Genomic DNA, 27,893 nt, shown 5'->3' with positions numbered 1-27,893 from the left:
ACTCAGACGCTTATAAGAAATCCCACTGTATATAGCCTCGTTATTGTTATGTAATTCTGTTACCTTGTATTTTTACTTTATTTATACTATTTTTATTTTTTTATTTATACTATTTTTTTGAACTGCACTGTTGTTTAAGGGCTTGTAAGTAAGCATTTCACAGTAAGGTCTACACCTGTTGTATTCGGCGCATGTGACAAATAAAATTCGATTTGATTTGAAGTCTTGGTAAAACCATGTATATACAGAATTATACTTCAGACACAACAGATGATATGGTTTCCTGTAAAGCGGAATAGGCACCTTCTAAAGGAAACAATCCCAGGTCCCCTCACTTGTAATTGTAATCTTTTTTGACCTGTTGCATTGACATACAGTTCTGTATTAACTGTCCCTGGGACATAAAGTAGTCCAAATATGAAACCTCTGACATTACCTTCTTACTTAAATAATTAGTGCTACCCAAACTATAACTATAAAAATGTTTAACTATTAAATTGAATAATAATTGGATCTTGTCAAAAATATGTCTTATTCATACCTCTGTCCCAAATTACCCCACTGTGTCCCTTACAGCCTGTTTGAGTTCAGTTAGTTCTGGCTGCTATCTATTGTTCCACAGGAAACTTATCTCTAACCCAAACAACAAATGGTGGCCTCTAATTTAATATCAGTCCCAATGCTCTGTTCGCTATGTGACCTTATATTGAAACATATTAAATGTATATTATTTTAAGATTAACATGTGCTGAATTTATAAAATACATCTGCCAATTCAGAAAGAAAGAGAAACTTTGGAGGGAGCTTCCTTTTTAAGGTAGCACTCGAGAATAGAGTCTCTTTCTGGGATGAACTTTCACAATACCTGGGCTGGCGCTGTTGATCAGTCCCCTATCGATGTCCTCTACTAAGTCTCTACCTAACAAGTAAAACTCTAGTAACCCATTGTACTTTCATACATTGTTACTTTATCAAATCTAGTTAATCATTATACTATTAATTTCTCTTAACGCTTTTAAACCACTTACGTACGTGTGGGTGGCAAGTTGTATATAGTTATTACTATTTTTCTCCATTGTGACTTTATCAAATCTCTAGTAACCGAGTATACTTCACCAATTCCTCCTTTAGACTTTTTTTCACCTTTATTTAACCAGGTAGGCTAGTTTAGAACAAGTTCTATTCATACAGGGGTTTAGATATTTACACTAGTTGTTCTATTTAACAGCATATTTGTGAATAGTACTTTCTCCTTTCATATCTCTCACATACACAGATTCCCTACATCACGTTACAGATCATGAATGCCTACAGACATCCACACCACTGATGTGCATCAAGAACTCTAAATGCCTTCAATAACACCTCTTGCTATTATCAGTGGTTTTCATACCATGTAGACTATCGTTACACATGTGAGTAGTAACTGCAGACACATGTAGACACTTCTGAGCTATTCACCATATGTATCTTCAACAGTTTCAGTGGTTCTCCGACCACGTAGACACTTCTCTTATAAATCCCTACAGACAATTGTCAGTGGGGCCTCCTGCCCTCACTCTAGCTTTCTCCTAAGACTAGCTTGCCGCTAATTCCTAAACGTATATAATAACCGTAGATAACATTATAGATTGAAGAGCTCAGCTCATAGAACTGGTTGGGGTATCCATTCAGACACACGCTCAGTAATCTCTCATATTACCTCTTTCACACCAGAGCATTTTCCCTGACAGCTCTCATTCTCTCAGTACTTAATAGTAATAATATATCTGATTGAAATCTGGATAATACGAGATTTAGAACAATCAGCTTATTATCCACATTTCTATCATCTTAACACATCCTTTTCACACTCACACAACTCTCACATCCAAATTCACTATTCCCAAACACACTCAGTAATCTCCCTTATTACCCTATGTGCATCTCTGCACCATATATATCTTTCACAAACATATATAATAACACCATGTGCTATTACTAGTGGCTGCAGGCCACATAGACCCATCCTTTATAAATGGCCACAGACAGCTGTCTGTGGGGCTTTCCATGGTCCCGTTACTTGCTCTAGTCTTTTCTATAAGACTAGCTCTAGCCTTCTTACATCATATGTATCCCTGCCAAGGTTCCAATAAAGTCTACATTTAACCATAGTATCTATAGTAGCTATAGTCTGAGCATCCGTAGTTCCTATAGCATCACAGTCCCTACAGCATCTATAGTCCCTAAGCATCCACAGTATCAATAGTTATATATATATATATATATATATATATATATATATATATATATATATATATATATATATATATATATATATATATATATATATATATATATACAGTGCCTTGCGAAAGTATTCGGCCCCTTGAACTTTGCGACCTTTTGCCACATTTCAGGCTTCAAACATAAAGATATAAAACTGTATTTTTTTGTGAAGAATCAACAAGAAGTGGGACACAATCATGAAGTGGAACGACATTTATTGGATATTTCAAACTTTTTTAACAAATCAAAAACTGAAAAATTGGGCGTGCAAAATTATTCAGTCCCCTTAAGTTAATACTTTGTAGCGCCACCTTTTGCTGCGATTACAGCTGTAAGTCGCTTGGGGTATGTCTCTATAAGTTTTGCACATCGAGAGACTGAAATTTTTCCCATTCCTCCTTGCAAAACAGCTCGAGCTCAGTGAGGTTGGATGGAGAGCATTTGTGAACAGCAGTTTTCAGTTCTTTCCACAGATTCTCGATTGGATTCAGGTCTGGACTTTGACTTGGCCATTCTAACACCTGGATATGTTTATTTTTTAACCATTCCATTGTAGATTTTGCTTTATGTTTTGGATCTGTCAGGATTTGGCCAGGGTTGTTCCGGTTTTTGGTCACTAGATGCCCCCATTGTGCCTTTTGACCTTTTGTTTTCCCTTGATCCCCATTATTATTTGCACCTGTGCCTCGTTTCCCCTGAATGTATTTAAACCCTTTGTTTTCCTCTGTTCTTTGCTCTGTGTTTGTATGTTAGCACCCAGCCCTAGTACTCTGAGAACTCTTGTTGATCCCGGTGAACTCTCTTGTGGAATTCTGTTTTTTGTTCTTGTTTGTTTGTTTTTTTGAGTATCTTTTGAGGCTTTTTGTGCTTTACCTTCCACCTTGTGGATTTACCTTTTTTGTCTTGGAGGATTACCTTTGTTCTTGTAGGATTCCTTTTGAGGTTGTGGAGTTACATGTTTTCCTGAAGAACTTCACTTTTTACTTCATTAAATACACCGTCTCAAGTACTGCTGTGTCTGCCTCATCTTCTGGGTTCTGCCGACTATTCGTGGCTCAGTTGGTTAAGTGACTGTTTCTCACTCCGGAGACCCGGGTTTGTAACCGGGTCCTGACAGGATCATTGTCTTGTTGGAAAACAAATCTCTGTCCCAGTCTCAGGTCTTTTGCAGACTCCATCAGGTTTTCTTCCAGAATGGTCCTGTATTTGGCTCCATCCATCTTCCCATCAATTTTAACCATCTTCCCTGTCCCTGCTGAAGAAAAGCAGGCCCAAACCATGATGCTGCCACCACCATGTTTGACAGTGGGGATGATGTGTTCAGGGTGATGAGCTGTGTTGCTTTTACGCCAAACATAACGTTTTGCATTGTTGCCAATTTTGGTTTCATCTGACCAGAGCACCTTCTTACACATGTTTGGTGTGTCTCCCAAGTGGCTTGTGGCAAACTTTAAATGACACTTTTTATGGATATCTTTAAGAAATGGCTTTCTTGCCACTCTTCCATAAAGGCCAGATTTGTGCAATATACGACTGATTGTTGTCCTATGGACAGAGTCTCCCACCTCAGCTGTAGATCTCTGCAGTTCATCCAGAGTGATCATGGGCCTCTTGGCTGCATCTCTGATCAGTCTTCTCCTTATATGAGCTGAAAGTTTAGAGGGACGGCCAGGTCTTGGTAGATTTGCAGTGGTCTGATACTCCTTCCATTTCAATATTATCGCTTGCACAGTGCTCCTTGGGATGTTTAAAGTTTGGGAAATCTTTTTGTATCCAAATCCGGCTTTAAACTTCTTCACAACAGTATCTCGGACCTGCCTGGTGTGTTCCTTGTTCTTCATGATGCTCACTGAGCTTTTAACGGACCTCTGAGACTATCACAGTGCAGGTGCACGGAGACTTGATTACACATTGGATTGTATTTATCATCATTAGTCATTTAGGTCAACATTGGATCATTCAGAGATCCTCACTGAACTTCTGGAGAGAGTTTGCTGCACTGAAAGTAAAGGGGCTGAATAATTTTGCACGCCCAATTTTTCAGTTTTTGATTTGTTAAAAAAGTTTGAAATATCCAATAAATGTCATTCCACTTCATGATTGTGTCCCACTTGTTGTTGATTCTTCACAAAAAAATACAGTTGTATATCTTTATGTTTGAAGCCTGAAATGTGGCAAAAGGTCGCAAAGTTCAAGGGGCCGAATACTTTCGCAAGGCACTGTATATATATATATCCTTCCGTGGCCTCCAATTGCTCTTAAATACAAGTAAAACTAAATGCATGCTCTTCAACCGATCTCTACCTGCACCTACCCGCCTGTCCAACATCACTACTCTGGACGGCTCTGACTTAGAATACGTGGACAACTACAAATACTTAGGTGTCTGGTTAGACTGTAAACTCTCCTTCCAGACCCATATCAAACATCTATCTAGAATTGGCTTCCTATTTCTCAACAAAGCATCCTTCACTCATGCTGCCAAACATACCCTTGTAAAACTGACCATCCTACCAATCCTCGACTTTGGCGATGTCATTTACAAAATAGCCTCCAATACCCTACTCAACAAATTGGATGCAGTCTATCACAGTGCAATCCGTTTTGTCACCAAAGCCCCATATAATACTCACCATTGCGACCTGTACGCTCTCGTTGGCTGGCCCTCGCTTCATACTCGTCGCCAAACCCACTGGCTCCATGTCATCTACAAAACCCTGCTAGGTAAAGTCCCCCCTTATCTCAGCTCGCTGGTCACCATAGCATCTCCCACCTGTAGCACACGCTCCAGCAGGTATATCTCTCTAGTCACCCCCAAAACCAATTCTTTCTTTGGCCGCCTCTCCTTCCAGTTCTCTGCTGCCAATGACTGGAACGAACTACAAAAATCTCTGAAACTGGAAACACTTATCTCCCTCACTAGCTTTAAGCACCAACTGTCAGAGCAGCTCACAGATTACTGCACCTGTACATAGCCCACCTATAATTTAGCCCAAACAACTACCTCTTTCCCAACTCTATTTAATTAATGTATTTATTTTGCTCCTTTGCACCCCATTATTTTTATTTCTACTTTGCACATTCGTCCATTGCAAAACTACCATTCCAGTGTTTTACTTGCTATATTGTATTTACTTTGCCACCGTGGCCTTTTTTGCCTTTACCTCCCTTCTCACCTCATTTGCTCACATTGTATATAGACTTGTTTATACTGTATTATTGACTGTATGTTTGTTTTATTCCATGTGTAACTCTGTGTCGTTGTATCTGTCGAACTGCTTTGCTTTATCTTGGCCAGGTCGCAATTGTAAATGAGAACTTGTTCTCAACTTGCCTACCTGGTAAAAAAATGTGAAATTAAAAAATTAAAAAAATATAGTCATAAATGCTATGGTCCCTATAGACTCTATAGTCTTGCCGCATACATATAGAATAACACACACACTTTCATACATTCACTCAGTACCTATTATCCAAATTTCAATCAGCTTAATACTTTCCACACTCACACAACTCACATCCATATTCGCTTCGTGCTATTACTTGACTTAGGACTAGTGGTACCCTCCTCCATTTTTATGTTTAGTTTTATTGATTTTGTTATTTTCTATACAAATTAGTTTCAAGTGACTTACTGAAATCAGAAGACGTCCCTCAATTGTTTGTGAATGTTGTGTCTCCTCATGGGTAGCTCACAGTAAGGGTCTGGTCTTTTGGTCAGATGGGAATTTCCCTCACGCTTCATTTTATGTGCCACCGGTCATAAAATGTGCCACCGGTTTTCCTCGCATCATCCTGTTCGTTGATGCCAAATTGTCAGAGAAATTCTACACATGTTACACTCGAAGTCAAGCTTAAATTAATCAGTGTTTATTATCAGTGCGCTGGAGAGGTTCCAACCAACTCAATGCTCTAAGTACACATGTCGATCAGGAGCTCTCTCAGAGCAGTCCCGTTGCATCTCTTATATACTGGTTACAGACACGTTACATAGGTATAGTTCATAGGGTTGGTTCTGTCATGTGTCTGGAACGTCTTATCTTTATAGAACATATTATTAAATAGTCCTAAGGAGGGGGTCATGTCGCCCCCCACCCTCATATCTTTACCAAGCACAGGTAGAAACGAAGGATTATTTATGATTAACATCATTTTCAAGGTTGTCTCTTCACAAGATAACATTTCCATCACAGACCTCTCCAGCTTGCTGTTAATAAATAATTATTCATTTAAGATTGACTTAGTGTGTAGAATTTCCACGACACTAGCTAGGTAGGTAGTTAGCAAACAATACACACAATAATACAAGTAAGACCATATCCGCATGTAAAGTAGCTAGTTGGCTGTAAAATCTCCTAAACAAACTGAACTATCAATTTTGGAGTCTACAATCTCACCATGTTCAACCTACAGATAGATGTGCCTCAGAGTGGAGTCTGACATTCGCAGCGGTAAATATACTTTTGAGGAGATGGTAAACGTTTCCCATGCTACGTGGGCTGCGGGGTGCATTCTGGGTGATTCTGGGACAAGGAACGCTCTCTTTCAAGAACCAAAGAGGCAGACATATTGGAAAAATTGCTAGACCCTCCATTAAATGACAAATTATCTTGAGGTAGGAATATTACGAAAATTTGATCGATGGCTCATTTGAAAGAAGACATCCTCTGGAGTTGTGACATCTGCCAGTGTTGAAATTTGACATGTATGATAGATGTTTTCGAGATCTAAAAGTCTTATTCCTATTAACTTCCGGTATGGTGAAACTTTATCACGGTGCTACGTCATATCCAAGCCAGATTTCCACGTGCTTGAATTCCAATAACTCAGAAATACGTGAAAACATGAAATGACCCAGGGAATTGATAGAACAGAGATGCACAAAAACAATATAACATTCAAAATGGGTGAACCGTTCCTTTAACTCCCCTAGCTGTGCTTTTCAGAAACTGAAGCGAGCACACTTGCAGTTTTTTGTTTCTTACTGTTGTTATTTACGCAATCTGATAACGGTCCATTAGAAATCGCAATCTGCGTCAGGTTGTCATCATTTGAAAATGTATTCTATTGCCAGCATGACTAGCTAAGTTATCAAATACAATCTTAGTGGTTTGCTTTCACAAAGCACTTTAGAGAAACACATAGTAATTTTGTTGCACATAGAATTGAGTCATGAGTGCATTCAGCCCTAGCTACTTTGTTGTTTAGACAAAGTAATTTCTGTAAATTCTTATTTATTTCATGTGATTAGTAATTAGTCATGTTAAAAGTTTTTTTTTTACTTTGTCAAAAGAAGCATTGAACATCTAATAGTAAAAGCAGGTGAAGCTGGTTCTACTCATTGTTGGTGTTTTGTGTTTTTTCTTTAACCTTTTATTTAACTATGCAAGTCAGTTAAGAACAAATTCTTATTTACAATGACGGCCTTAGGACAGTGGGTTAACTGCCTTGTTCAGGGGAAGAACGACAGATTTTTACCTTGTCAGCTCAGGGATTTGATCTAGCAACCTTCCAGTTACAGGCCCAACACTTCGACCACTGGGCTACCTGCCTCCCCAGGTAGGGGGTCGAGAATAACATATCAACCCTATTAACATAGACAGTTGACCTAGAAATGTTTTAACAATTTCAAAAACAATTGTGTTGCTTGCATTAAATTGCCCCTCTGTTGCACATAACAAGCATCCATTCCCGCTGTCACAAGGGGATATATTCACACCCCTTGACTTATTCCACATTTTGTTGTGTTACAGCCTGATTTAAAAATGGATTGAAGAGATAAGATTTTGTGTCACTGGCCTACACATAATAACCCAGAATGTCAAAGTGTAATTATGTTTTTATGTTTTTCATTTTTTTATTTAAAAAAAGAAAAGCTGAAATGTCTTGAGTCAATAAGTATTCAACCCCTTTGTTAAGGCAAGCATAAATAAGTTCAGGAATAGAAAATGGCTTAAGAAGTCACAGTATTCTGCCCTTGAGTTGCGTTCCCATGCAAAACTAGACAGATAGCTAACAACTAAGTCTTCAATAAAACTCCCAAGGCGTGACTTTTCTTGAATGAATATATTGTAAACGTTTATGTTGTGAAACTGAAAAATACAGAAAAGATTATACTTTAGTGTTCAATTCACACCGACATACTGTAGCTGTACATTAAACAATTGAAGTTGCATCTGGCATGATGCCAAACCATATAGCTAATTGTTAACCATATGGTAATTGGCTCCTTTCATTACTCTAATAATGTATAACCATCTATGTAGAATAACAAAGCATATTACAATAGAAACAGTAACAAAACTACAGTATTGTATATTTTACAATTCGTTTGCATGACGCTTGAGCAAAGTAATACAGCTAATGACATACATTAAAGGCATTGCAATTTGTGAGTAAATGCAACCAACATTGATATGTAAGCAACTCTATCAATAACAAGATTATCATCATTAGCTAAATGCTTGAATCGAACTTACAAACAAATATTTTTCCAAGGCTGAAGCGTGACAAAAAATAACTACATTGAAAGACCTGCACCGTAGCGTTGTTTGTAGCTGTTTCTATGCGTGCAGAACAAATTCTCTACTTCCTGTTTGCGTCGTCTGTCTAAGTACCAGAAAGCGCCACTAGGGGGCACATAACACCATTGAACACAATGAAAATCCAATTTAACCATTGTAATAAAATAATCTGTTACCTTCTAACAGGGTGGCAGCACACACAGTGTGCAATAATAGTGTATATACAAAAGCAGACATTAAATATCCCTTTGAGCCAGGTGAAGTTAATAATCACGCTTTGGATGGTATAACATTACACACAGTCAATAAAAGATACAGGCGTCCTTCCGAACGTAGTTTGCCGGAGAGTAAGAAAACCACTCAGGGATTTCACAATGAGGCCTTTATAACAGTTAGAGTTTAATGGTTGTTATAGGAGAAAACTGAGGATGGATCAACAACATTGTAGTTACTCCACAATACTAACGTAATTGACAAAGTGAGAAGGAAGCCTGTAAAAATAAAAATCCAAATCTTGTTTGCAATAAGGCACTAAAGTAAAACTGCAAAAAATGTGGCAAAGAAATTAACTTTATGTCCTGAATACAAAGTGTTATGTTTGGGGCAAACACAAAACATCACAAAGTAACACTCTTTGTATTTTCAAGCATGGTGGTGGCTGAATCATGTTACTTTAATTGGCACCAACTATAGTAATTTTAGTAATGTTTCTTAATTTAGAGCTGGAATATTATTATTTTTAGTTCAATTGAACATATTCTCTTTATGACAGAATGTTGAAATTAGGTTTATTATTTATTAAAACAAAATACCCAATTACACTTCCCAAAATGCACTATTTGGACTATTTTGGTAGACTATCACAAGGGTTTTGTGATTAGGATGAAATAAGAATGTTTTTTTTAAATCATCTTAAAATCTTGATGTGGTCATAAAACCTTTGATTAATTTTGCACACATCACAAAAGCCTAGCTTTTTTAACCTGTGCCTCCTCTTTCTAGGTGCATAATCTGATGTCTGTGGACAACTTGTTTGTTGCGAATGAAGAGTATGACAACTATCAGTTTAAAGACTCAAAGGTATATCTCTCTTCATTACAGCACAGCCAATAAGGAACCTGAATTCTTACACTTTCATTTCAACTACAACATTCACGTTGCATGAAAGACCAGTCACCTATCCTTTATAACACGCCTCTCCCTCCTAAGGTATTTAAATAGAAGCACTACCCTTTCTGTTATTGGAGGACTTGCAGAAGCTGGCCTCCAAGCTGCCATGGACCAATGCATTGAAGGTCTGGAAACTGAACACCTCTCTGAAGAAGAACAGAAAACCCCATAGACGGTCCCAAGGGGAGAGGAGGGCGAGATAGAGACCAAGGCAAAGCCAACAAAGACATTGTGGAGAAGGATGCCATTGAGACTGTCACCACAGAGACCTAGAAGCTGGAGCTTGAGGTACCTACTGCAGGCCAGAGTGTGGGGGCAGGGGAGGCCGGGTCTCCTGACCTGGAGAGCAGCCCCCAGGGTGAGCAGCAGGCGGTAGAGGGGCAGGAGCACAGGGGTTAAGGTGCTGAAGTTTAGTGTGACGTGCAGGAGAAAAACACAGCTTCTCCAACGAGACTGCAAGGGACTTTGGTGGAGCCATGCAAGACTTCTTCAAGTGGAAAGCGGACATGACCAAGTTTGATATCATTGTAAACATAACATAACATTGCAGCCTGTTCAATTGGGACTGGCACCCACTGAATTCCTCTGCCCTAACCAAAAGAAACCCCCACGGTCACATGCTTGTTAAAATAATCCTTTGAGACACATAACTCTTGAAATGATTACTTTACAAAGAAAACAAAGAGGGAAGAAATAACAGTTCTGAGTATAAATATTTCCACCTGACAAAGCTGGTGCAACTGAATCAGGATTGTAGGCCTCCTTGCTCGCACACACTTTTTCAGTTCTGCCCACAAATGTTCTATATGATTGGCGTCAGGACTTTGTGATGGCCTCTCCAATACCTTGACTTTGTTGTCCTTAAAACATTTTGCCACAACTTTGGGAGTATGCTTGGGGTCATTGCCCATTTGGAAGACCCATTTGCGACCAAGCTTTAACTTCCTGACTGATGTCTTGAGATGTTGCTTCAATATATCCACATAATTTTCCTTCCACTTGATGCCATCTATTTTGTGAAGTGCACCAGTCCCTCCTGCAGCAAAGCACACCCACAACATGATGCTGCCACCCCCATGCTTCACGGTTGGAATGGTGTTCTTCGGCTTGCAAGCCTACCCATTTTTCCTCCAAACATAAAGATGGTCATTATGGCCAAACAGTTCCATTTTTGTTTCATCAGACCAGAGGACATTTCTCCAAAAAGTACGATCTTTGTTCCCATATGCAGTTGCAAACCGTAGTCTGGCTTTTGTATTGCGGTTTTGGAGCAGTGGCTTCTTCCATGCTGAGCGGCCTTTCAGGATATGTCGATATAGGACTCGTTTTACTGTGGATATAGATACTTCTGTTTCCTCCAGCATCTTCACAAGGTTCTTTGCTGCCGGTATGACGGCTGCGTGGTCCCATGGTGTTTATACTTGCTTACTATTGTTTGTACAGATGAACGTAGTACCTTCAGGCGTTTGGAAATTTCTCCCAAGGATGAACCAAACTTGTGGAGAGTTACATTTTTTTTCTGAGGTCTTGGCTGATTTCTTTTGATTTTCCCATGATATCAAGCAAAGAGGCACTGAGTTTGAAGGTTGGCCTTGAAATACATCCACAGGTACACCTCCAACTGACTCAAATTATGTCAATTAGCTTATCAGAAGCTTCTAAAGCCATGACATAATTTTCTGGAATTTTCCAAGCTGTTTAAACGCACAGTCAACTTAGTGTATGTAAACTTCTGACCCACTGGAATTGTGATACAGTGAATTATAAGTGAAATAATTTGTCTGTAAACAATTTTTGGAAAAATTACTTGTCATGCACAAAGTAGATGTCCTATCTGACTAGCCAAAACTATAGTTTGTTAACTTCTTATGGGCAGGTGGGACGGCTAACATCCGATGAAATAAAATCACAAGGATAATGCATCAAAATAAATTAATTTCTTGTTAATCCAGCCGCTGTGTCAGATTTCAAAAAGGCTTTAGGCGAAAGCAAACCATGTGATTATCTAAGGACAGCGCTCCGCATACAAACACATGAAAAATATATTTCAACCAGGCAGGTGCGACACGAAAGTCAGAAATAGCGATATAAAAAATGCCTTACCTTTGATGATCTTCTTCTGTTGGCACTCCAAAAGGTCCCAGTTACATCACAGATGGTCATTTTGCTCGATAATGTCCTTCTTTATATCCATAAAAACTCAGTTTAGGTGGCGTGCTTCAGTCACCCAGTTTCCCTCCATCAACATGCAATCAAAATTAATCCCAAACTTAACTAATAGACTTTTCCAAACAAGTCAAACAACATTTATAATCAAACTTTAGGTACCCTAATACGTAAATAAATTATCAAATTTAAGAAGGAGAATCGTTATTGTCTTTACCGGAGAAAAATACAAAGAATGCGCTCTCTTCCACGAGCTTGGAAACACTACAGCCATAATGGGAGCCACTTAGAAAAACAACCATTTCTGGCTCATTTTTCCAAAAACCAGCCTGAAACTCTTTCTAAAGACTGTTGACATCTAGTGTAATCCCAGATTGCAGTTCCTAGGGATGGTTTGTCCTCGGGGTTTCGCCTGCCATATCAGTTCTGTTATACTCACAGACATCATTTTAGAGTGTTTTCTATCCAAATCTACCAATTACATGCATATCCTAGCTTCTGGGCCTGAGTAACAGGCAGTTTACTTTGGGCATGCTTTTCATCCAAACATCAAAATACTTCCCCCTACCCAAGAGAGGTTAACAAGAAATGTGTGGAGTGGTTGAAAAACGAGTTTTGATGACTCCAACCGAAGTGTATGTAAACTTTCGACTTCAACTGTAAGTGTGATATTTACGTTTTTCATTTTTTATTCATTTGCAAAATTGCCTAAAAACCTGTTTTTGCTTTGTCATTATGGGGTATTGTATGTAGGTTGAAGAAGGGAAAAAACTATTAAACCCATTTCAGTATAAGTCTGTAACCAAACAAAATGGGGAAAAGTCAAGGGGTCTGACTACTTTCCGAATTCACTGTATATACTCTCCACCTCTGCAGTACACCAGGGCTGCCCATAGACAAGGTGCAGTGGGACCTGTGTCATCTACCCATGAGAACCAGCTCAGTGGACATCATTATCACTGACATGCCCTTTGGGAAGAGGTAGATACCACTGTACTTTTCAATTCGGACAGCCAACATAGACAGAACCTACCAACAAGTCTTCAATGGAGTAATTTATTAATTGAATGTATTCATATTGTTTACATGGCTGATGTGTATGTTGTGTGGTTTTCTTATAGAATGGGCTCCAGAAAGAAGAACTGGGACCTGTATCCGCCCTGTGTAAGAGAGATGGCCCAGGTGTCCCGACCAGGCTCAGGGAAGGCTGTCATCCTGACCCAGGATAAGAAATGCTTTCAAAAGGCAATGTACCACACATACAGTAAGACTGTGTAATTCGTGGTGGAGTGGGGTGGACAGACGTGTCCTAACCTGTCTGTTCTGGAAGGCATCTGGAAAATTCCAGGGTTTCCAAAAAATGAGTAGTTGAGGAAGTTGGATCATATTGATTTCATTAATCCACAACAATATTATCTGTGTGAACAAACCTCTATTGTGAGAGTATAGTATGGACTGAGTCTACTCTGTTTCTGGTGTAGATGGGCCCTTGGCCAGATGGCTTTTCTCCAAGTAATACTGTGGTGTTTTAGCGTTAATGATTTTTGCAATGAATGCTTTGTGATGGGGTGTATCTGTCTTCCTCATGCCATGTTGAGGGTTGGAGGACTCTGGCGGAAGCACCACACTGCCTGGGTCAATGTAGGTGGCCTACACGCAGGGGTGTTCCTCCTCAAACAGACAGCAGGGGTCTTTGGCCAAACCCCAGAAGACGTCCGGGAACCACTAGAAGAAAAAGCAGCAAAGGAAAAGGAGGATAAGTGGCCAAGTTAAGCTCCACCTATACAGAAATATCATTTAGAAATGGCTGAAAAAATTACTTTTTGACATTTATTTATTTATTTGATTAACCTATTTTGCTGTTTTATGTTGTTGAAGGTCCAAAAGTGAGTGTGTCTCATAGGGAAGCATTTCCTACATTTTACTGTATTTTTATTGACAGATGACATTTGGGTTAAGTCCAAAAATGTTGACGGCCTATTTATACAACCAGTTTCCTTTTCATGTTAAACCCCAGCGTTATTCGAAGTTGTTGGGGTACGTCTGAGTGCCAGTTATATAAATGCAATTAATGAATCATCCATGGTTCTTTTAGCTACAGTAGGTAAGCAAGGATATTGATTTTACACCCAAATTGTGCTATTGAGGGAATGTGTTCAAATTACCACACCTCTCCACTCCATTGACGACTTGTAGGTAGGTTCTGTACGATGACTCTTATGGTCACTAAAACTTGTATTCAAACATGCCTAGATCAGTTGTTGATGTAATGGACTTTTTAATGACACTTACAGACTGTACACACTCATTCCCATGCATCACCCAGCTGTATATTCAATGACAACATTGTCTCATCCTAACATCAGTTATGTCTGCTGCTGTTGTGAAACAGATACACCATTGATGTGACATCAGTCCACCTCTTTTTACATTTGTGAGTTTGACACATCACCATAATCACTGAAATAAAAGTGGCTATGCAAGCTTTGTCTAAATATGACAGACTAGGTACATTTCAGTTTCTTTTATAGAAATATCCATTTTAAAATGTTGACCTGAATAACATGTAAGTAAGTGTAATTTTTTGAGATAGGCAACCCATTATGTAGCCAAGTAAATACACACATTTGTTTGCTGAAATACATACTTTTTTAATAAAACGTCAATCAAATATAACCACTGACTGTTTCCTCATTGCTGTTGCTCTAAGATGGCAACTCGAATGTCAATGTGCCAATTGAATATCAATGAGGAAACAGTCGGTGTTTGTTTCTGATTAACATTTTATTTAAAAAATATATTATTTTAGTTAACAAAGAAAAAGGCACAACAACAGGACAAACTTAGCTACATGGTAAGAGTTTAAGAATGTACATTTTTGAAGTATCGACTGCATAGTGAGTCAAAGGTACATGGATTTCAAATTGTCTGCGCTCAACTCTATGGAGGCCCCCATGAAGACACGATATTATTGGAATATCATTATTTAGGATATTATCAAACCTCATCTGATTTAAATTCAGACACATGGGTGGGTTTGTTTTGTTTAGGCTTGGATGTATCTGGAAATGAAACTACGGCTCCATTAAATTCCTAGCCCTGAGTATCAGCTTTATAGCAACGTTGACAATTAAAGGCCATGTTCCCGCGGTCGCGGAGACAACATGCACCGTAAACACGGATCTCCTGCGATACAGAATGAATCAACTCCCGAGTCATGGGTCCTACGTGAACTCGTGCAAATACGAAGATGGATGAGGTCATATGACGTCAAGGTACACCCTGCAACGCCGTCATCGGATGACAAAATAAATAGCACTATATCTGATCAAGCCTGTAGTCTTAAATTATTCACATATATTCACTGCTGCGCACCAACGTGCAGGTACATCTTTCTAGAAATTGCGCTATGATTTGGACGATACTTTTGCTTGTCCAGGGCATGCTTCTCTTATTCGTACTTGTTTCGAAACGCTCCAGGTGAGTACCCTTTTCTAAAATGAATGTTCTATTGGGCTAATGTCTATGCTTGCACTGCATACATTGAATAGGTTTCTTCCTAGGTTTTGGCATTTCTGGGGAGTTTTTCCTAGCCACCGTGCTTCTACACCTGCATTGCTTGCTGTTTGGGGTTTTAGGCTGGGTTTCTGTACAGCACTTTGAGCTGATGTACGAAGAGCTATATAAATACATTTGATTTGATGCGTTCTGTATTATATTGTGGGCATTTCGAACTCGTTTTCACCTGTGCACATATTTGTTTAGCCCATTACTACTTATCTAATAGGTGTATTGCCTACCTAGCATAAACTAACCCAGCATAAAGTTGTATTTACCATAAACCTAAAGTAATCCAAATACATCTTAATAATATCATAGTTGAGCAGTAGATGAGTTACATGAGTTGTCGCCTGTCAATCCTTTTTGAGAGGGAAGGTTGAAATAATCCCGAGATTAACCACAATTCAAGTGCTATGAAGGACTATTTTCACTGGCCAGTCTTAAATGTCAACTTTTGTGTCTCAAAGATCATAAAGTCACATCTGTTTTCATCCTTGCTTATTGCTATATCGCTGGATACATTGATGGGCTCATTCTACTATAAATGTTATTGGGAGAGTTCTGGCTTTATAATTTATTGGCTAAACTGTATCTACTTTACTCATAGCTGTGTCACACAATGTACTGATAAGAGCCAGGCATGTGAATATTGAATAGTTAATTGATTTTGACTACAGTTGCTATATCAACAGACAACATATGTGTAATCGGTAACTTTGGTATGAACAAATATATAGGTGTGAATATTAGCTGTTCAAAATGACATGGGTTTTCTTTCTATACAGGTCAGAGAAAGAGCCACCTTTAGACAAAGGAGTTATTCCATGGTTAGGCCACGCCCTTGAGTTTGGAAGAGATGCTGCCAAGTTTCTAAACCGTATGAAGGTGAAGCATGGCGATATCTTCACGGTAAGAGTGGTGATATGAAACACTTTCCTCAACATCATCAACCTAATATCTATACCTGAACCTGATCATCTGTTCTTGCCTAAATCCCTGAATACATCTATAGTAGATGTAAATTCCTCACCATTCATGATGCGTGTGTTGGTGTGTTCCACTTTTTGATTTTGTGTGTGTGTGTGTGTGTGTGTGTGTGTGTGTGTGTGTGTGTGTGTGTGTGTGTGTGTGTGTGTGTGTGTGTGTGTGTGTGTGTGTGTGTGTGTGTGTGTGTGTGTGTGTGTGTGTGTGTGTGTGTGTGTGTGTGTGTAGGTGCGTGTGGCTGGGCGCTATGTGACAGTGCTACTGGACCCCAGCTCTTATGATGCTGTGATAGAGGACTCTGTGTCCCTAGACTTCACACGCTACGCACAGGTTCTCATGGACAGAATATTCAGCCTGCAGCTCCCCCATCACAACCCTGCTGTAGAGAAGGCCCTAACAAAACAGTACGTCCCTATCCTTATCACACACTCCTTTCTGTGTGGTCAGCCCAAAAACAGCTGTACATGCCCATTGATACGGTCAGAGAATGACAAATTAAAGTTTTGACATATAAACGATTAAGGACAGCATTGTCCAGCCAATAACTGGATCCTTGCACAGGTATACTATGCTACTGTGGGATGTTGCTTCCTGGCTCCACCGTAGTCTAACTCAAAAGTTTCACTCCCTGAGACAGAGAGGTGCCTGGGATCAGGGATTACCACATCGACCATCACAGATATCACTACCATCGCCATGGCCTGATTAGCCTCATGTTATGGTTTATAAATGCATACTGTGTCAGAGTGTGGAGCAAATGCACCCACCTCCCACCATTCTGTTGATTGGCACTGTTGTGGAACTATCTCAGTCTCTCACAGTCATATTGTCTTGCATAATATCTAGGCCGTTGTGTAGGTTACAGTGCTATAGTCATTTTCTTCTGGCTTTATAGAGCATAGATGTCAAGCTCTCTGTAATGGATGTTGAATCTACAGAGCAGCATTTTGTACCCTGCCACACAGGTGTACTGCACTGACATATCCTCCAGCCCAAAGTTTATAGTTCAGACTGATCAGTTACAGTATTTCCACAGGCAACACCTATGTTTTTTGGTGTTATTCCATAGAGACGTGATACTACACCTGCCTTCACAGTGCCACTACTTAAGTAAATAAGCATTGTCTGAGCCAAGGCTACCCATAGTAAACCCCGGAACAGAATGCTAGTCTTTCACACAATTAGGTAAAAGTGAATTACAGGTTTGGCCTTGGTGACATCATATATGACAAACATTCCTTTCTCTTGACCTTAAACCTTTGTACCTTCAGGCACTTTGAGGGCGGGAGCCTATCCTGCCTGAGCAGCACCATGCACCGCCATCTTCAGTCCTTGCTGCTGCAAGCCCAGAGGCCCTGTCACAACCAGACCGACTGGAACACGGACGGGCTCTTCAGCTTCTGTTACAGTCTTCTCTTCAGGTACGAACGGAAGAGTTCCTATACCTCCTTCCCTTCTTCACTCACTCATTCACCCACGCGTCCCCAAGGGCCTACGTCAAACGCCTGGGATAAACAGTTTACTTACCAGCCCGTTCCACAAGCCACTTGTTTGTAAATACACCAGTAAGAATGTTTAGTGACACATTAGAGGCATCTAATGAAAAGAAAGAGCAGTGCTCTCATGAAATTCCTCTTTCAGGCTGCCCTTCCTGTAGAACTCCCCCGGCTACACACTTTAAAAGGGTTTTTATTTATAGTGTTGCCAGAGATGTTTGAGACGGTCATTTAAACATTCAGCATCCTAATGGGGACCAGAGGACTTAGTCATTACTTCTGTTAACATTAGGCAACATCATTACTTAATAGGTCAGACACCGTGAAGCAGGGGTTCTCAAAGTGGGGTCTGCGGCCGTACTGCATGGGGTCCACAGGCAGATCTCAAAATATAACATGAATTAAGTTGTATTTTTTATTAATATTACTAACAACAACAGATTAATATATCCCTTGGACAAAATAATTGTAATCTACAAGTTATACATTTTTCAACTGGATACTTCTTGTATTGCCCCAAAATATTTTGTTAACATAAATACACTGTAATGTAAGCTTTAAAAAAATGGCATTATGGGTATAATTGCAGAATATTACCTTGAAAACGGCTTAATTTTCTCTCCAATGCCAAGAGGCGTGCCTTTATAATGTTCCTTCCCAGGATTTTGATTTGCCTCAAAGCATTTGAAAAACCCTGCTGTGAAGTAATCTAGGATGAGGAAGATTTATACTAAATAAGAAGTTTATTCTAGTAATACCCCACACTGTGAACAGTTTAGGTGGGTGGGCAGTGGCAGGTGTGACACAGGAAGTGTTCCTGTTGACCTTCAGTGGGAGGACGCCACTGTGGGCAAGGTATTCCTCCATCGATCGGAAACGGTTCTTAACAATCACTTAAAACTGAAATGCTTAATGGTGAAAATGACATGCCTGTTTTAAATACAAGGAACAAAGAAGTTAGTGCAAACAACGAAAACAGTTTTTTCCCCTCGGACATAATTGCATGGGAGATGGAAGAGCACACTATTATGTACTGCAATTATTTCTACCATGCTACGCGACATCTCCTCAAGTGGGCAACAGAAACAATAACGGTGGTGGCAGAGCCATGGTGCTGTTTCCGCCTACTGCGGATTCCATCTTTAAGGCAACATCTTCAATATATTTAATGATCACTCAATGACATGTTTTCCTAAGCTTAACCGCTACTAGCAACCAAATATTTTTTTCAACATGCCACTCTACAACCACACTCACCATCCCACTCTCTCTCTCTCTCTTTCAGGGCAGGGTACCTCACACTTTTTGGAGGGGAGCAGAACAACAACAGAACAGATCCCACTGACGTCTATGAGGAGTACCGGAAGTTTGACAACCTCCTGACCAAAATGGCCAGGACCACACTGAAACCAGGTGACTACATGAAACATGGTCTCTGAAAGAAACATTGTGAGCCACAAGGTTTTACATTTGTGGAAAGGTACAGTGGCAGCTGGGTGTGGGAGTTGATCAAAAGAAGTGGTGTGTCCGATCTTAGGGCTTAATTCAGTTTGGATGTGGTATTATAGTTTGATTGTTTTACCCTTATGTAAACTCAGCAAAAAAAGAAACGCCCCTTTTTCTGGACCCTGTCTTTCAAAGATAATTCGTAAAAATCCAAATAACTTCGCAGATCTTCATTGTAAAGGGTTTAAACACTGTTTCCCATACTTGTTCAATGAACCATAAACAATGAATGAACATGCACCTGTGGAAAGGTCGTTAAGACACTAACAGCTTACAGATGGTAGGCAATTAAGGTCACGGTTATGAAAACTTAGGACACTAAAGACTCCTTTCTACTGACTCTGAAAAACACCAAAAGAAGGATGCCCGGGGTCCCTGCTCATCTGCGTGAACGTGCCTTAGTCATGCTGCAAGGAGGCATGAGGACTGCAGATGTGGCCAGGGAGATAAATGTGGCCAGCGCTACAGGGAGACCGGATGGGCAGCTGATCGTCCTCACAGTGGCAGACCACGTGTAACAACACCTGCACAGGATCGGTACATCCGAACATCACACCTGCGGGACAGGTACAGGATGGCAACAACAACAACTCTTACACCAGGAACGCACAATCCCTACATCAGTGCTCAGACTGTCCGCAATAGGCTGAGAGAGGCTGGACTAAGGGCTAGTTGGCCTGTTGTAAGGGAGATCCTCACCAGACATCACCGGCAACAACGTCGCCTATGAGCACAAACCCACCGTCGCTGGACCAGACAGGACTGGCAAAAAGTGCTCTTCACTGACGAGTCACGGTTTCGTCTCACCAATGGTGATGGACGGATTTGCGTTTATTGTCAAAGAAATGAGCGTTACACCTAGGACTGTACTCTGGAGCGGGATCAATTTAGGAGTTGGAGGATCCGTCATGGTCTGGGGCGGTGTGTCACAGTATCATCGGATTGAGCTTGTTGTCATTGTAGGCAATCTCAACACTGTGTTACAGGGAAAACATCCTCCTCCCTCATGTGGTACCCTTCCTGCAGGCTCATCCTGACATGACCCTCCAGAATGACAATGCCACCAGCCCTACTGCTCGTTCTGTGTGTGATTTTCTGCAAGACAGGAATGTCAGTGTTCTGCCATGGCCAGCGAATAGCCCGGATCTCAATCCCATTGAGCATGTCTGGGACCTGTTGGATCGGAGGGTGAGGGCTAGGGTCATTCCCCCCAGAAATATCCGGGAACTTGCAGGTGGAAGAGTGGGGTAACATCTCACAGCAATAACTGGCAAATCTAGTGCAGTCCATGAGGAGGAGATGCACTGCAGTACATAATGCAGCTGGTGGCCACACCAGATACTGACTGTTACTTTTGATTTTGACCCCCCCTTTGTTCAGGGACACATTTTTACCTTTCTGTTAGTCACATGTCAGTGGAACTTGTTCAGTTTATGTCTCAGTTTCAGTCTTGTTAAGTTCATACAAAGATTTACACATGTTAAGTTTTCTGAAAATAAACGCAGTTGACAGTGAGAGGACGTTTTGTTTTTTGCTGAGTTTATTATAAAGACTGAATAGAGGAATAATTCAATCTGTATTATCCCCGATCACTTTATGACTCCGATTTTTATATATATCATTGAGTCGGCTGGCTGTTTGTGATTTGTCATATTTATCATTGTATGGACTTACTGTGGGGTGGCAGGGTAGCCTAGTGGTTAGAGTGTTGGACTAGTAACCGGAAGGTTGCAAGGTCAACCCCCCCGAGCTGACAAGTTACAGATCTGTCTTTCTGCCCCTGAACAGGCAGTGAACCCACTGTTCCTAGGCCATCATTGAAAATAAGAATTTGTTCTTAACTGACTTGCCTAGTTAAATCAAATAAAAATAGTTTGTAAATAAGTTGGATAGTTTCTTGCTTGCCATAGTGCGGTCACTGCAGTGAATGACTTTATCTAACGGGGTCATATGTTTGAATCTAATTTCCGACTCCAATTGTCTTAATTACTCATGGTCCCTATGTCATTTCTTCTCAGTCATACACCTGCTTCATCTACAGGCTCCATCTGATGTCACCTGACACACCTGCCTGTCCTTTTCACCTCCTTATATCTGATCTTACTGTTCTCTAACTATACATATTATATTTGTTTGTTCCTCCCGGCTTACTCCCACATACCTCCTGTTTCTGTCCCACCCGTGTCACTGATGTCACCTCTTTCTATTCAAATGGCAGATTGGTTCATCTGTCTTATCTTACATGTCACACCTATTACTCACTCTTCATGTTTCCCATGTTCATGTTACACACCTCTCCCACCCGTCTCTGTTTTCAGGATTATGTCACCTGTATCTCTCTATCGACACTTGACTCACTAATCAAATGATCTCAGTCTGATCTCATCTGTTTTACCCATGTGTGTCTGTGTTTACTCTTGACTCACCTGCCTGTGTGTTCCTGTCTGTGTGTGTGTGTCAGAGGAGAAGCGGACCGCCCAGAGTGTGAGGGGGCGTCTGTGGGAGTTGTTGGCCCCGGCGGGGCTGGGAGAGGGCTCCGGGTCCAGCCCCTGGCTGAGAGACTACAGGCACCTTCTGCAGGAAGAGGGAGCTGACGAGGAAACTCAGAGGAGAGCCCTGCTGCTGCAGCTGTGGGCCACACAGGTGAGTCATAGGCACTCCCCCATCTAACCTCACCTCACTAAGAGGAGTAGTGGCCTGTCATTGTCACAAAGCAAGGGCTGCCCAGCTATTTAAAGCTGTTCTGAATAGGTCTTGTGAACGATTGGTGAAAATCCCTGTTGTTCCATTGCACCCATAGAAAAATGAATTTCTATTCAATAGCTTTTTGGAGGTGGGCCAACAAAGATACCTGGTAATACAGCAGCATGCCCTCCTGGCGAGCAGCCATCTTAAGCATGAATATTTTCCAATACAAAGACACTCGCATGCCAATGTCAGATGCTAGACTCGACTGGTTTAAGATGTTATCCTTTGTGAAATTCAGCTACCCACACGGTGTGCCTCTCAAATTCTGTTTATACTGTACCTGTTTGTCAACCACACCTTACGCTTTGTCCAACAACTGTAGAATACTTTTGTGGGTAGTGATTATTTTTGAAAGACTAGAAATAAATACTAGCACATTCAGTTCTTTAAGATGAATACTAATGCTGTATTCTCAACCACTGGAGTGTATGGAAAAACCCTAGAACTGTTAGACCTTATTTTAGTGTTATCTTGGAGGGGACAGACATCCTGTCCCTATGTTAGACTAATGCAAGTTCCAGTGGGCTCCAACTAAGCATGGCCTCAGTGGGATGTTCTCAAGCTCTCTTTGCTGCTAGAATGGTTGTTACAGAGCTCCTGTTGTCTGCTCCTCCTGCTCAAACAAGGACTTCCCTAATAAAAGATGGTAATGGATGTAATACGCATCTTTACCACAAGAGTGCACTAGTAGCCTGTTTATGTCCTTTAGATAAAAGGGTCTGACTCCAGCAAAACAGATACTTTTTGGAGGAATCCCAAGATGGCAAAAGTACACACTATGATACCAAGAACATTCTGAGTAGACTCTGAGTACTCAGCTCCTGCTTAGCATGGTTGGGGTTAATTCCATTTCAATTCCAGTCAGTTCAAAAGGTACACTGAAATTCCAATTGAAGAACATTCTGAATTGGAATTTGGTTTACTTTCTGAATTTACTGGAATTCAAATGGAATTACCCCCAACCCTGCTGCTTAGACGTATCACGTCACTCATTGAGCACTGATAACCGCATCTACAATGTCACACATCCACATGATCTACCATCATCATGCCACTCTTGATTGTAATTTTTCAGTTCCCCTAAGAATGTACTGAAGAACATAAGGTTTTACCAAAAAAAATAATCTGTGTATTATATTGTATGTAATTCCTGGATAGTGTATAGTGCAGCATATTACATGGCTAGTGCTGAGAGATTAACCAAAATGTATTTTTCTAAATATTTTTTTGACAACTAATTGGCCGACGTCTTTTCAGTTATTTGAATTACATCTCCATCATTTTTTTTCTGTGAGCTCAATGTACAGTTTCTGTAGGGATAAATCAGATCAAGCTTGGACTGTGCGATGGAGTTGTAGTGGTAAAAAAACTACAATGACCATAATCCATCACGCACCTGCTTAAACTTGTCCGGTCTGTGCAGAGCAAGACACAGAGACTGAGAACGTACTATCTAGAGGGATAGAAAGCGGAGTGCTAAGTGATTGATAGTTGGCATTCAGCAGTCCTAAAAGTATGTCTTATTTCCATTTGAAGAATTACTAAAATAGTGATTTTGTCAGACCGCGTTGGCAGCCGCTCTCTATGAGAGGATGACGTGGAATGAAATAATCAAATAAAACAAATATTTTGTTAAAGTAATGTGAATAAATGATAGTTAATTAGTGATAAGCAATAATGTGCAATCACCACCACCATGGGACTTTTATTAATTATTTAATTCTGTGTTACAGCTTTCAACCCACATAATGCATAGTGCATGTAATGTCCAAAAAAAAAAAATTAAAACATGATTATTTTTTTTTCGCGATCGAACCGAAACCGAACCGACCTCAAAAAGCAATAATCGCTCTGCACTATACATGGCAAACATTGTTTAGTCTGGAGTCGATGTAAATTCAGTGGTCTTTCCACTCATGTACAAACACAGACAGATGGCGAGGACAGCCCAGTGTGCCCCGAACATTCCATATTGAGTCTCTTTGATGTCTAATGGCTTGTCTTTTATAGTAACCATTACAGCACCTACTCTCTGACAGTAGCCATAACACGGTGCTCTATCATAGACACAGGAAAGGAACCAGTCAAATTCATTAGGCCAAGTGATTTAACTATATGAACAAGTGATGCTTTCCCCTATGAGAGAAAATAGTAAGAGCTGGCATGTGGTGTGTAATGTTCCCTTCTCCGGTTACATAATTGCTACCTGCACAGTCTCACTGTGAGAACCATCGGAAAGGGAACTCGCTGTGTCATTGCCTTCATGTCAACCTCCATTTGTTGCCAGGGTAACGTTGGACCTGCTGCATTCTGGCTGTTAGGTTTCCTGTTGACAAACCCTGAGGCCATGAGGGCGGTGAGAAGAGAGTTCAGCAGCATCTCCGAGCAGGACTCTGCAAAGTGTCCCCTACTGGACAGGCTGCAGCACACACCTGTGTTTGGTGAGTGTTTTTTGTTTACAGGGTATATGCACAAAGACAAGGAGCTTCATCCCTATGGGCAAATGTACCTTAATGAACAGAGTAGAGAGAAAAGAGGGGGGGGGTGAGAGGGCAGTTGAAGACAGACATATATATACACACACACTGTTCCCAGGTGAGTGGCCACACATACAGTAGTCTTTGCCTGAGACCCTAATGAGCTCAATGACTAAAGGACCAGGGCAGATCCACCTGCTCAGGCCCTGAAAGTTGCTCTCAATGATCTAATGGCTCCCATGTCACCATCAACAGGTGCTCTAACCTCTGGTGCAAATAATGAGCACATAAGGAAAGGGCCACCTACCTGAAGATAGAAACCTGCCTTTAGCCCTAAACATGTATTTAACCTTTATTTAACTAGGCAAGTCTATTCATAACTATTCTTAAGGGATCCTCAAATGAGAATGACCTTAGCGAATCTATTACGAGGACATAACATCCGTATGCTTAATGAGTCTGTGTATATTAGTGTTCATCGTCTTCTTTTCTTTGTCTACTCTATCCCAGACAGTGCCTTAGAGGAGACTCTGAGGCTCAGTGCTGCCCCGTTCATCACCAGAGAGGTAGTGCAGGAAAAGACCCTGCAAATGGCCAATGGGCAGGAGTACCATCTCAGGAGGGGGGACAGAGTGTGTCTGTTCCCCTTCATTAGCCCTCAGATGGATCCTGAGATCCACCAGGAACCACAGGTATGGATGTTAGTTGCCTCTCACACATGAACAAATAATAGCTCCCTAATAATGGACAATAAAGTTTAGTTTCAAATCCATCTGCGCATGTTCTGTCTATCCAACAACCCTAGTTGTATTAATTGTGTAACACAAGTTAAAGATAAGGTACAGTAATAAGTATTGACGTTTGTTTACGTAAGGAGGAAGCACACCTACACAGTTTCTAAAGTGGTCCTGGATTACCCAAGATACAGAGAGAGGGGTTAAACCTAGGACATTGTAAGGCACTTGAACACAAATAGAAATAGGAGTGGGAAGGGAGTTAGCTTGTTACACAGCTGAATCATTGCTTTGTCCTTCACCCTTACAGTACCAGCCAGTTAGTGGAAGACACATGGAAATTGTAGTAAATGATTGGGTAGTAACAGGCTATTATTGCCATCTGATATGATATGGTTGTGTGCAGCAGGAAGCGTGGGGGAACAGTCATGTGTGATCATCATTTGTCAGTATGACCTGGGTTCACTGCTTTACCTCCTTGCGTTTCCTGTCATAGAGATTCAAGTATGAACGCTTCCTCAACAAGGACGGATCTGTGAAGAAGGACTTCTTTAAAGGAGGGAGACGGCTCAAGTACTACACCATGCCATGGGGCGCAGGCACCAACGGCTGTGTGGGCAAACGCTTTGCCATCAACTCCATCAGACAGTGAGTATCTCTGAGTGTTCCTTATGGGTCTTAGGGGGAGGGTAGAGGATGGCAGAGGGCAGAGGAGGGCAGAGGGAGTCAGAGAAGGTCAGAGGAGGTCAGAGGGAGTCAGAGGAGGTCAGAGGAGGGCAGAGGGAGTCAGAGGAGGGCAGAGGGAGTCAGAGGAGGGCAGAGGAGGTCAGAGGGAGTCAGAGGTCCCCACTTCACCAGAATCAAGGACAGACTTAATTCTGGGATTGATTCGCTCACCTCACAGCAAATGCCATTATAGGAAGAGGGAAGGCTTAGCAGCTGACTTTTACTGCACAGGCTTCTCCAGGTGTCTATGCAAGATTGGGTTACAGTGACATGAATTTCACTGCTATGCAAATAGAACATGCCAAAATAAAATACAAATGGATTATACAAAAACTGGTGTGTGCAATGGTCAATGTTACAGTTTAGGCACATTTATAATGTGTTAATGCCAACAACTCACCTGTTGTGTCTTTATCTGTGTGTTCAGGTTTGTGTATCTGGTCCTGTCTCATCTGGAACTGGAGCGGTGTGACTCAGAGGCTCAGATGCCAGAGGTGAACTCCAGTCGCTATGGGTTTGGAATGTTGCAGCCTGAAGGAGACCTGGCCATCAGATATAAACCTAGACTTTCACATTGAAGACATGACGTTGAGATCTCTCAAACCAGACGTGAGGTCTGGTTTATGAAGTTTAGGCTAATTTCAAAAAATGTATGACAATATGTCCATATAATATATTGTATCTATTTTTGTATCAGCACAAATGTACAGTGTAATGTGTTATTTATCTTTAATTATAATGTATATATTTCACTTTAACATTTTCACTTCATAACAATACAATTGTTTTTTGTTCTAGACTATTTTGTTTGTAAAATAAGTTGTATCAATGATTAACCTGGCTCCTTAAAACCAGCTTCAAGTGTTTAAAGTGCATTATGTATAAACTATTGCACCACCTTAATTAGAAATATTTGTAAAAACATTTTCACAACAAAACACCAATTTGGAGCTTATCCCAGTGATGAACATGTCCTAAATCCCCTCCAGTCCCATGATGGTGTCCATTGCATAAGGGGAACTAACTCACTGTTCCCCGGGCACCGAAGATGTGGATGTCGATTAAGGCAGCCCCTGCACCTCTCTGATTCAGATGCAGAAGACACATTTCAGTTCAAGGCATTCAGTTGTACAACTGACTACGTAGCCCCCTTTCCCTTTATGTATTTTGTGAAGTAATTGGGCGGCTGGCGCTCAATTAAACAGATCAAACCACACATTTGTCACACTAACCATGTTTCCATAGGCAGAGAGTAAAATCATACATATTAAAACCATTCTAATAATCGGTAAAACATTTGAAAATGCAGACGGATAATTTGTTCGTTCGACATGGTGGGATCTTTTTGTGTCAATGCGATAAATGGCAGTGGTAACGCCTTTATGCTTCAAATATTGATATAACTATCATATCGAAGTACATTTGGAGTCGCAAGATGATAGGGTGTGTAGTCCTCCCACTCCGACTCGGGAAACCATACAGTTTATTAGGCTACGGATTGAATAACTTGAACTTCACAGGGTGATGGTAGGG

At 40.8% G+C, this 27,893-nt stretch overlaps 1 protein-coding gene and 1 pseudogene across 1 annotated transcript; both read left to right on the top strand.

The window, feature by feature from the left end:
* The window catches only part of LOC124016887, a 31,324-nt pseudogene extending 16,604 nt beyond the window's left edge, over positions 1 to 14,720 (top strand).
* Positions 14,721 to 15,026: 306 nt separating this feature from the next.
* Positions 15,027 to 27,263, top strand: LOC124019605 (prostacyclin synthase-like). Its single transcript, XM_046334995.1, has 10 exons — positions 15,027 to 15,608; positions 16,475 to 16,598; positions 16,902 to 17,077; positions 17,945 to 18,094; positions 19,455 to 19,582; positions 22,137 to 22,318; positions 24,711 to 24,864; positions 25,411 to 25,592; positions 26,131 to 26,282; positions 26,788 to 27,263. The coding sequence occupies exons 1-10, from the start codon at positions 15,538 to 15,540 to the stop codon at positions 26,936 to 26,938; spliced, it is 1,470 nt and encodes a 489-aa protein (XP_046190951.1). The 5' UTR covers positions 15,027 to 15,537; the 3' UTR covers positions 26,939 to 27,263.
* Positions 27,264 to 27,893: the final 630 nt, after the last annotated feature.

Source organism: Oncorhynchus gorbuscha, linkage group LG03, assembly GCF_021184085.1.
Source record: "Oncorhynchus gorbuscha isolate QuinsamMale2020 ecotype Even-year linkage group LG03, OgorEven_v1.0, whole genome shotgun sequence".
NCBI classification, from domain to species: domain Eukaryota; kingdom Metazoa; phylum Chordata; class Actinopteri; order Salmoniformes; family Salmonidae; genus Oncorhynchus; species Oncorhynchus gorbuscha.
This window is presented reverse-complemented; position numbering and strand designations above follow the sequence as displayed.